This window comes from Arvicola amphibius, chromosome 4 (assembly GCF_903992535.2).
Source record: "Arvicola amphibius chromosome 4, mArvAmp1.2, whole genome shotgun sequence".
Lineage (NCBI taxonomy): Eukaryota > Metazoa > Chordata > Mammalia > Rodentia > Cricetidae > Arvicola > Arvicola amphibius.
In genome coordinates, this window is record NC_052050.1 from 51388771 (window position 1) to 51400199 (window position 11429).

An 11429-nucleotide genomic window follows, 5' to 3' on the forward strand; every position below is an offset into this window, starting at 1 on the left:
CTTCAGGTGTGAGCCAGCGGGGAGTCGATTGAAGAACCTGTGTACATATGGGCATCCATCAAAGAGGACTGTGTTCTGGGTGGTAACTTCCTGACTTTATGTGCTCAGAATGTCTCAGGGGCTAGTTTTTCTCCTCTGCCTTCACCATGCCCTCTCTAGGACACTATGCCCCCAACCTTTCTTCTCCAGCCTGCCCTAGATTCCAGGATTCCTGATCGCAGTCCAAAGTTGTCTACACTCTCTCATTAAGACTGACTTTGCTTCAACACAGACTTTGCCAAGCCCCCACCAAGGGCATCTACTGTGCCTGCTCACCATCCCTGGCCTTCTCTGACACCCATCCCCTCCAAAAAGAAAAAAAAAAACTTTCCAGATTTGGCAGCACACTCTGAAGCCTCAAGGCCTGGCCTCCTCCACTCACTCCATCCAGCCTATCCACTGCCTCTCTCTCCCTCCCTCCACCCCCTCATCTGCCCTCTGTCCTCTCTCTCTTTCTTTCAACTAACATTTATTGGGTGCTGACAGGATGCCAGGCACTGTGTTAGGTCACGGACAGAGATTCTAAGGATGAAGAAGGCTTGATGTCCCCAGAGTCCCGGGGTGTTGAGAGATACATATGTAAAATGTTATCAAAACCACATCTATTTTTTGAGACAGTATTTCATGTTGCCCAAGCTGGCTTCAAACTCTGTGTAGCTGAAGATGATCTACAAATCTCCTGCCTTCACCTCTTGAGTCCTGGGATTATAGATGTGCACCACCATGCCAGGTTTATACAGTGCTGGGGCTCTGGACATCTTTGGCAAATCCTCTAGGCTGTAATCTGCTTTATTTATGTTTCTACCTTTTTTTCTTCAAGGTAGTTTTCACTATATAGTTCTAACTGGCCTGGGCTCACTATGTAGACCATCATACCCCACTTTTATCTAGGACCATGCAATACTGAGAGAATACTATAACATTAAGCTACATTCCCAGTTCCTAGTAGGGATATTTAAAGGGGGGGACCCAAAAAACAAAAAACAAGCACCAGGTAAGGTGTCGCACACCCTTAATCCCAGCACTCGGGAGGCAGAGGCAGGCTGATCTCTAAATTCAAGGCCAGCCTGGGTTACAAATCGAGCTTGAGGACTGCCAGGACTACACAGAGAAACCCTGCCTGGAAAAACCAAAGTAAATAATAATAATAACAACAACAACAATAATAATAACAGCAACAACAATAATAATACTAAAAGGAAAAGAAACAAAAGCCCACAAACCAGTGATCTTTATGAGCTACCAGAAAACTTAGATATTAATTTCATCAAGCAATATCAAGGGATGAGCTATTGATGTTCGACACTGAACAAACGACTTTCACTCTCAGTTCCCACCATTACTGTAAAACAGGGTTTCACTCTGCAGCTCTGGCTAGCCTAGAACTCACTAGGCAGACCAGGCTGGTCTCAAACTCGCAGAAGTCGGCTTTACTCTATCCCTAGGGGTGCTTTAAAGATTTGATAAAATCATGTAGGTAAAAATATCTGCTACAGAGCTTGGCATATATGAAAAGTACTTAAAATGTGGGTTATGTTGCTGTTTTTATTAACGTCACATTTAGTCTTTTGATGAGTAAATCTGAGGCTGCTAATCTAGAGAACAGGGAAGGGTATGTCATGTGGTTGAGCCTTGGGCAGCCTCAGACGGAAAGAAGGGGAAAGAAGGTAGGTTTGGGAGGCTCCTTGGCTCATGTGATGAAAGGCCTGGTGTGTCCTGCTGAGAGTCTGGGCTCCATCTGGTCAGTGCAGGAACATTTGTGTTTTATCTTGCTGTTTTGTTTTGTTTTAATTGTGATAAAATACAAGCAACATAAAAATTACCACCCTAACCATTGTCAAGTGTTCATCTCAGTAGCATAAAGGACATTTACAAGTCATAGAAACATCACCACTATCTATCCACAGATTTTTTTCCCCCAGTGCTAACAATAGATCTTGGTACCTCACATGTGCAAGGTAAGAGCTCTACCACTGAGCTGAACCAGGAGATTGCTTTCAGCTTGCAAAAACTGAACTTTGCCTCTGCTGAGAGCCACCTCATTTAACTCATTCATCTAAAACCTGGAATTAGGGCTGTATGGCTCAGCAGGTACCAGGCTGCTACCAACCATGATGACCTGAGTTTCATTCCTAGAGTGTGCATAAAAAAATGGGTGGAGAGGCTGGGTGGTGGTGGCACAAGCTTCAATTCTAGCACTTGGGAGGCAGAGGCAGGCAGATCTCCATGAGTTCGTGGCCAGTCTGGTCTACAAATCAAGTTCCAGAACAGCCAGAGTTGTTACACAGAGAAACCCTGTCTCAGGAGGGAAAAAAAAAAAGGTGGAGAGAACTGACTCCCACAAGTTGTTATAACTTCTATGCACACACATCATAAGTAAATAATGGGAAAAAGGTTAGATCCTAGAATTATGTGTGTGTGTGAGGCAGCAAGGACCTTTGTCTCTGCCTCCGGGACAGTGAGGAGGAGCAGCCACCTAACCCCTTCTTCCTTTCTGGAGATCCTGGATGGAGGCAGGTTCCAGAAGGGCTTTCCCTCCTCCTGCTCCTTGTTTGCTTGGGATTGAACCCAAGGCTCTGTACACAGAGGCAAGCACGGTACCACTGAGCTAGGGCCCCAGGCTTCAGGTTGGAGGTTGCTAGTGGTTCTTTGTCCGTCCCCCTCACCCCGTGCCCCCCACCCATCTAGGTCAACCCCAGGCTTTTCTGGATCTCCCCTTTCTCAGCTTGTCTCCCTTTGAGTATGGAAGCTCCCTCCTCCCTCCCATCTACCACTCCTTACCTACAGAAGGCTAAGAGAGGGAGTGACAGGCATCTCACTCAGTGGCCTATCTCTAGTTCCCAGGAGGTTTTCACCCTCTCTTTTCTAAGAAAATGAGCCTGGTGCCCAGGGTAGAGACTCAGCCAAGAAGCTGGAGGCCACCAGAGGCTGTATTTGCCTGTGTGTGTGTGTGTGTGTGTGTGTGTGTGTGCGCGCGCGCGCGCGCGCACGTGTCTGTCCGTCTGTCTCTCCGTCCATTCATTTAGTGCTCTTCTCTTAGTGGAGAGAACAAGCTGCTCTCTGGGATTTCTTGCAGAAAATCCATTCCATATTTAAGCTGAATTCAGCAACCAGCATCATCTTGCTAAGACAAAGGCCTACTGTCAAAAAGGGTAGAGTCTAGGGTTGGGGAGGTAGTTGGCTCAGTGATAAGAGTATTTGCCTATTCTGTTTAGAGCCCCAGGTTTCAATCCTCAGCACTGGGGTGGGGAAGAGGAAGTTTACGACATAGTTGCATAGACAAAGCACACAAGTAAGTTCATAATCCATTTTCTGGGTAGAAAAATTCAAGTGCCAGCCTGGATTCCTCTCTTTGCCTTGTCCCGTCGCTTACTCTTCCTTACGCTCATTCTATTCTCTTCTCAGTATCTCGTTTCCGTCTTCCGCCTTGATGTCCTGTTCAAACTCACATGCTGTGAAGCTAGGGTCGGCCTTGCTTCTCATGGCCTTAATACACACACACACACACGCACACACACACACAGACACACACACAGACACGCACACTTATGTGGATGTGAGGGATATATATATATATATATATATATATATATAATTTATTCTTTGAGAAACTTTTATATATATACTTTTACATATATACAATGTATTTTGATAATATCTACTCACACCTTTCTCTTCTAGCTCCCCCAGGATGACCCCCCCCCCACATACGCAATGGCTTTCTTTTTGAGACAAGGTTTCTCTGTGTAGCCCAGGTTGGCCTCAAACATTATCTTCCTGCCTTTGGTTTGGATTACCAAGATGGATTACCAGAGTTGCCCCCACCCCTTTTCCTGAGTTAGGGTCTGGTTGTGTTGTCCTGACTGACCTTGAACCGCTGGCCTTCATCCTACTCCAGTTTCCCAGATATTGTCACCATGCCTGGTTTGTTGAATGGACCATGTCATTCTACAGTTTAGAACGCTAGCGTTACTACTTCCATGACACTTGTACTACACTTCAAATTACAGTCCGCCAGTCATGCCTGCCGTTCCAGCACTCAGAAGGCAGAGGAAGGAGGGTCCTAAGTTCAGCCTGGGGCTGGAGATGATGGTGCTCCACCTGCAAACCCAGTATCAGGGGTCGAAGCAGGAGGATCAAGGAGTTCAAATTCATCTTGCCTTCTCCAGACCAGTATTCCAGACTGACCTGGGAAAACAAAACAAAAACCAGTACTACCACCACCAGTGGCAATAACAGATCATAGAGACTTTTTTTTTTTCTTTTCCTTTTTTGTTTGTTTGTTTGGTTGGTTTTTCGAGACAGAGTTTCTCTGTGTAGTCCTGTAGTCCTGGATCTCATTTTGTAGACCAGGCTGGCCTCCACTCATGCTGGGATTAAAGGCATTCTGCCAACACCGGTGTAGAGTATTTTTATAAATCCAGAATTTGGGAGGCGGAGGATCTCTTTAAGGCGAGCCTGGAGTCGAGAACCACCTCCTGCAAGTTATTCTCTGACCCCCACTTGTGGGCCGTGTTCCTGCCACCGAAAGAAGTGGAGATAATGACTTTAAGTAGGAGCTCCAACTTCAGTGGCTTGTTTGGCTTCCTCGGATAGTAGGGGCTCTGTAATGATTTGCCTGAATAGCAGGTGCTGAGAGGACCAACTTAGCTGTAGAGCTAAGGAGCAGGGTACCCGTAGGGTGGACCTGAGAAGAAGGGCATCCTGTGGTGGCTTCTATCCCTCCCTGTGTGTTCTAGTTTCTTGGCTCTTTCTTGGTGTCTGGCGCTTTTCTTTATTCCTCTCACATTCTGTCCTCTGTTCCGGAGGTTTTCGAAGTAACTCTATCTTAGTCTCCTTTCAAATTCCCTGCCCCGTGCCCCCACTTTTGAGTACGCATCAGCTTGTCTTTCGGTTTGAGCCTCTCTGGGGGTAATTTTTTCGTCCATTCCATCCACACGCACCCTCTGTCCTCTTGTCCCACCTTGTTTCAGTACAGTACCTGGGGGTCTTGGTTAAGGAAGAACCCTTTAGGACTAAAGAACGCTGCAGGGGGCGGGTCCAATCCTCTAAATTTACATATGTATGAGGTCTCCAGGGCGAGCATCGAAGAGGCGGGGTTCCTGGGGAGTGGGTGGGAAGGGGGCGGACACCCTCAGAGTCACAGAATATAAAGACCGTGCGCCGGGCCCGCGCTCCCCGCACTGCTGAGGAGCGGAGCTTGCGCCTCGGGGCTCCCCTGTTTTTGCCTGTTCCCCCCCCCTCAACTGCCCGTCCCCGCCCCAGCTCCCACTGGCTGGGCCAACAGTGGTGTGGCTCTCGCCGTTTGTCGGAGGAGCTTTAATCGGCCACCTGCCGCGTTCCACAGCCTCTTTGCATCTCGGATTTCGGGGCGGCTCCCTCCCCCATCTTTCCCTGCTTCTCTGCACCCCGCTTTTTCTGCGTTTCGCCAGGTTTTTGTAGCCGTCTGTGTTTTGCACCCCTTTTTGCTTTGCTTCTAGGCGGTGTGTGGGGTGAAGCTACCTTGGCATTCCTTCCCCTGGTTCTTTCCCTGTTTTGACAGCCCCCCTTTCTATCGCAGTAGGGGGGGGCCTAGCCTTGGCGCACCTCAGCTACGCTGCCAGCAGACCACAGCGAGTGGCTGTGCACCCCGGAATTTGCAGCAGCTGCATATCTGAGTGGAGTCTCCCTCGCCTCTCTCCCCGCGCATTTGGGTGCGTGGAGGGCTTCAGCGCGCGACGCCCCCGCTTCTCCGCAGCCCCCCGCAGCACACCGGGACTCGCCCCGTGCTGCCAAGATGGTCATCCAGAAAGAGAAGAAGAGCTGCGGGCAGGTGGTTGAGGAGTGGAAGGAGTTCGTGTGGAACCCGCGGACGCACCAGTTTATGGGGCGCACCGGGACCAGCTGGGGTACGCGGGGCTGGCGCGGGAAAGGTGGTGGCTGACTGCCCGGCGACGCCTTTGGGGTACAGGGTCCCGCGGGCGTCACCCCAGCTCCCCTGCCGGGTCCCTGGCGTCCAACCCCCACTGCTGGGCTTTGGACCGGGAGGGGCCCGAATCAGCGGTCTAATCTCTCTGGCTGGCCGCTGCGGAGGCGGAGAAAGTAGGTCACTGCCGCCTGCCCGCCCCCCGCGGAGCCCCCTCGGGCGGGGGGTCGCGGGTTCTGCGCGCGTGTCCGTGCTGCGGCGCTCCCGCTCCGGTTCAGGCCCTGCCGGCTGCACACGGTCTTCACCCCCCTCCCCGAAGAGTGCCCTAACTCTCCCTCTGGCTTTCACGAGCTAGCCAACCTCGTCTATTTTTAGCACTCACCCACCCCCTTGGACCCTGGGAACATTCATGAGGGGGCGGATCTGGTAGGGGGATCTGGGGGGGGCGTTCTTAACAGCGGAAGTTGTTTGTCTGTGTTCCACCATTGGCGTTTGGAGCTTTCTGTGGCTGCTTTGTGGGTAGGGGGCTGCCAGGAGGGATGACACTTTTTCAGGCTAGATGTTTTCAGATGTCAGAGGCGAGAGAAAAATGGTCACTGTGTGAGATGGATACAGCCTCAGACTGGGTGTTTCCACGGGATGATGCCTGGGGGGGAACTGTCTATCCTTACCTTAAGGGTGTGCAAGGACTTATGTAGCCAGGGTCTGCTGATGGGAACAGGTGAGGGGAGGGCCAAGCAGAGTTAATGCACAAGGGATTCTGTGTGACATAATTCACAATATAGCCACATTGATTGGACACAATTTCATCAGACCACCCACCTAGGACTTAGGGAACCTTGAAAGGAGATCAGTGCAGCCCATGTCCTCAAGGAACCGGAGACCCTCTGGGATATGAGGGATCAATGAATGAACGCTTGGGGCCACCAAGACACTGTGTCTTCTTGGGTGGAAAGACTGATAGATAGCTCAGGGTGGTTGGAACAGCACGTCTTCTTCAGGCGAGGCCTAGGAGAGGAGTCACCAGATAAGATGTCCAGGGAAGGCTTCTAGGGATGTCTGTCATCTCCTTGACTCCAGCCAGGCTCCTGTGTGACTGCCGATGTCCTGGCTATGACTATGACTTAGAGTCTGTAGCTGGGCCCGTGTTAGCTCCCTCCTTTCAGGAGCTGCTTCCAAAGTTTGGCTTTCACAGGGTGTGTGGTGTGTGTGTGTGTGTGTGAGAGAGAGAGAGAGACAGAGAGACAGAGAGACAGACAAAGAGACAGACTAGAGAGAGGAGAGAGGAGAGAGATCTTGCTCTTTGAGTCCTAGAAGCCTAGACTCTGAGGTCATAGGAAGTTGGCCCAGAGTAGTGGCCTCACCAGCTTCCATTCCTCGTGCTAGCAGCACAGCTCTAAGCTTGAATTCCCATGCAGCGGAAGCATCATGTCTTTTCAGGACCATACACAGGTTGAGAAATTGGGAATGTAATTAGAGGCAGAGCGACAGTGACCTATTCTTGGAATTGTCACAACAACTACAGCTTACGTCTCTTATGGCCTGCAAACGGTCGGACTTCACTGTGCCCCAGGAGGAGGCTGGGAGTCAGGGCTGGAGCTAGGCTCTGCCTGGTTCCAGCTTGTTTCCTTTGGCTCCCAGGGGAAGGCCCTAAGATATCCTGTCGCTCCCAGGACACAGCTTGAAAGGGAAGAAGCATGAGTGTGGTGGTGGGCTAGGTGAGGTTGTAGAGGAGGTGTGGAACCTGCTGACTCTAGTTCCTCCATCCTAGCCTTCATTCTCCTCTTCTACCTCGTCTTCTATGGCTTCCTCACGGCCATGTTCACCCTTACCATGTGGGCCATGCTGCAGACTGTCTCTGACCACACACCCAAGTACCAGGATCGACTGGCCACACCAGGTGAGTGGAGGTTCCCTTACCAGCAGCTCTTAAACTGGTGTGTCTTCAAGCCCTCATGAGGCGCTTGCTCTTTCCAGGAGTTTGATGGGAAGTTCTTGAACTTGGCCTTCCTTCCCATGTCCTGCTGCTGGGAGTTACATGATCTGGAGACGTGGCAAATGCCGCAGGAGATTGCCCTCCCGGGAAGGCAACCTCACATCTTTGCCCCATCTCTTATCCTGGTGTACTTCACATCTGATGTGTTTCTCCTCACCTATGACCCCCAACCTTTCCTCACGTTGACTCTAGGCTTGATGATTCGCCCCAAGACCGAGAACCTGGATGTCATTGTCAACATCAGTGACACTGAAAGTTGGGATCAGCATGTTCAGAAGCTCAACAAGTTCTTAGAGCGTGAGTGTGGGGCTCGCCCAGGACCTTGAGGAGGAATTGGGGACCCTAAAAGTGGAACATCCAGCCTCTGACTCTCTCTCTCCCTCCCACCTCCTAGCTTACAATGACTCCATCCAAGCTCAAAAGAATGATGTCTGCCGCCCTGGTCGGTATTATGAGCAACCAGATAATGGGGTTCTCAACTATCCAAAACGGGCCTGCCAATTCAACCGGACACAGCTGGGCAATTGTTCTGGCATCGGGGACCCTACCCACTATGGTTACAGCACTGGGCAGCCCTGTGTCTTCATCAAAATGAACCGGGTACCCACAACCTTGGTCCCTAGGGAGAATGGAGGAGGGAGCTGGGGCCACCATCTGTTAACTAATGTGTCCTTTCACTGACTGGGGTTAATGGGCATTAAAGAGATATTTCGTTGTTTGTACCGAGTGAGAGGCGGGGTCAGTGAAACCTAAGTTCAGGAGCTGGAAGGCTGGACACCAAGATATGGCCCCTTCTAATTCCGTCCTCTTTCCTTCTCCAGGTCATCAACTTTTATGCGGGGGCAAATCAGAGTATGAACGTCAGCTGTGTCGGGAAGGTGAGCATGTGCGCCCTCCCTCGCTCCCTGCTTGCCTGTTTGTACTTCATGGTTTCTGAGGGCTTCAGCCATATCTCCCTGTCTGTTTTGCTTTCAGAGACCCCAACACTATAGGGACAAGGGGGTAAGAGTGGGCTCCTGTGCAGCTGGAGTTCTAAGGGGCTTTTAGCCTTGCTGCTTCTCTCTAGGATACAGAAACCTGCTTTCCTAAAGACAGCCCCACCCCCTCCTACACCAGAGCCTTGGCCTCTGGCTCCGTCCTTATCTGCCTTCTCTTTTGTCTCAGTTGTCTGGGTTTCTTCCACTCTCCCTTCCATCTCAGTCCCCTTCAGACGTCTGGTAGCTGCTGATCACTTAGCACCCTTTGCTACAACTAGGTTGTTCTTGGAACCTCTACCCAACTCTGTCCTTTCTAGAAACTTGCTGCCCCCCCCCATTCACCCTCATCCTTCTTCCTACCGAGTCTTTACTGTTTATCTGTTCTTTCTTGGCTCTGCTCCAGAGACCGATTCCCAAGAATGGGGTAAGAACTTGGGGTTGATAGTGGAGTAAAAGGCCCCCCACTGTGTTGTAGCAAGTACCCTTAGGTTATCTAGTCTGATGGGACACAGGGCGCCCCTTTATGTAGACATGCAGATAAGAACATGCGTGCATGAACACACAACACACACACACACAGAGCAGATGCACTGCTCAAGGAAAACAAATGAGAAGGAATAATTTGGGGTGAAGGAGATGCAAGGGAAGTCTCGTGAGCTCTTCCAGGTGCTGCTGTTTCTAACATCCTCTCTGCTCAACCTTCCTGCACCCCCACAGAGAGATGAAGATGCTGAGAATCTTGGCCACTTTGTCATGTTCCCTGCCAATGGCAACATTGACCTAATGTACTTTCCGTACTATGGCAAAAAGTTCCACGTAAGTTCCACGGAAGGTCCTTGACGGGGGCTCCCCTCCCGAAGGGCAAAATAGGGATCTTGGGAAAGAGACTTAAGTCTTTGTCTTCTTCTGGCCTAGGTGAACTATACACAGCCCTTGGTGGCGGTGAAGTTCCTGAACGTGACCCCCAACGTGGAGGTGAATGTGGAATGCCGCATTAACGCTGCCAATATCGCCACAGAGGATGAGCGAGACAAGTTTGCTGGCCGCGTGGCCTTCAAACTTCGAATCAACAAAACCTGAGGCTCCCTCTCCCCCCACTCTTCCCTGTGGATGCTCTGGAATGTCCTTGACCCTGCCTGATCCCTCCCTCACTTACCCCAAAGGTATTTTTTATAACAGAGCTATGACTTGTCTGAACCTCACATCCCTTTCCTCAACTTCTCCACCTAGCCTGAAGGCCACACAATTTCCATCATCCTCCAACCTTAGCTTAGCCAGAGACAGATAGATGGGCTGTCAAGATGGCCACAGAGGAGTCAGGAATTTCCTAGTCGGGAGCCGGAGCTGTTGCTCCGTGATAGAGGACATGCCTAGCATGCCAAGCCCTCGGCACAGCTGGAGTCTTTCTGGTTTGAGTGTTCAGGAGTAAGCCCTTACCGCTCTTGCTTCAATCGCTACTCTCACCGGGAAAGCTGTAGAAAATGGCCGTGAACCCATCCACCTATACTCTCGCCCCACCCCGTGTTTGGTCTTTTGCTCTTCCTGTCCTCTTATCTCTTCACACTTCTGTCACTGGAGCCAGTATCTTGGTGGCTTTGACTTCTGGCTTCTCCAGCAGGTCTGCCCTCTCCTCTCCCATCCCCGGCCCCTCTGAAAAGCAGCCATTTGTAACTGAGTACAGGTTGGTTCTGTGGTCTTTTCCTTCCTTCCTGGTGTATCCTGCTTCTCCCCCAATTATAAGTTCACGTTCTGGGAAAAGAGGACTAGAAGTGAAGTCTTTAATTCTAATAGAAAATTCTCTAGTAGGCCTAGACTTTAACTTCTTCCTGGTCCCTCCTGTCATCCAAACAGCTTCTACACAGCAGGGATTGACCTGCACTGAATATCTACTTTGTTTTTAACTGTTGACTCCCTTCCCCCACCGGCCTTCCCAGAATATCTTTCAAGTTCTACTTCCCAGGGAGCTCTGGGGGAGGGGCCGCTATTTTGGCTTTATCCCCAGTGGCCACCTTGGAAACGTCAGCTAGCTGGGGGGACTCCCTGAGCCCAAATCTGCCCACCCCCATGCTCCCTCTGGCTTCTTCTTGCAAGTTACTAACTGGTCACTAACTTCTTCCCTTTCTGCATGCCAGCCTGAAGGTTTCAAATGCCCCCTCCGGCTCAGCTCTGAATTTCTTGGCTCCGTCTCTTTCAGACTCTTTCGCCTTTAAAAAACAAACAAACAAACAACCCCTATACCGCCCCTAAAATGTTAAATAAGAGTCCTGCTCTGATTTCTTCAGGAGAGGCGATTTCCTCTGGTTTCTCTGCTTGTCCTTATCCGTCCTAAACCCCCCCCCCCACTTCTTCGCTAACACTGTGGCCCTCACATCCCACACTCAGATGGATCCTTCCCTTCTTCCTCCCACTGGATCTGATCTTCCCTTGAGAGCCCAGACTTTCCCCCTCCTTCGTCTTCCCAGTGGTCTCCCTCCCCCTGCAGTTATTTAATGCCTGTGTCAGATCCTACTGT

General features: G+C 50.7%; 1 protein-coding gene across 1 annotated transcript; it reads left to right on the plus strand.

Moving 5' to 3' along the window:
- The first annotated feature begins 5289 nt into the window (after window positions 1-5289).
- Window positions 5290-11429, plus strand: Atp1b2 (ATPase Na+/K+ transporting subunit beta 2). The gene is made up of 7 exons (XM_038327489.1): window positions 5290-5927; window positions 7716-7844; window positions 8133-8237; window positions 8335-8540; window positions 8762-8818; window positions 9635-9733; window positions 9833-11429. Exons 1-7 carry the CDS (start codon window positions 5816-5818, stop codon window positions 9995-9997), a joined length of 873 nt encoding a protein of 290 aa, XP_038183417.1. The 5' UTR covers window positions 5290-5815; the 3' UTR covers window positions 9998-11429.

What these genes read in the sequence shown, in the direction of transcription:
- Atp1b2 (XM_038327489.1), top strand. Translation starts at nt 5,816, where the DNA reads ATGGTCATCCAGAAAGAGAAGAAGAGCTGCGGGCAGGTGGTTGAGGAG. An exon ending in TCTTCATCAAAATGAACCGG is followed by an intron (nt 8,541 to 8,761) that starts GTACCCACAACC and finishes TTCCTTCTCCAG; the next exon opens with GTCATCAACTTTTATGCGGG. An exon ending in ACTATGGCAAAAAGTTCCAC is followed by an intron (nt 9,734 to 9,832) that starts GTAAGTTCCACG and finishes CTTCTGGCCTAG; the next exon opens with GTGAACTATACACAGCCCTT.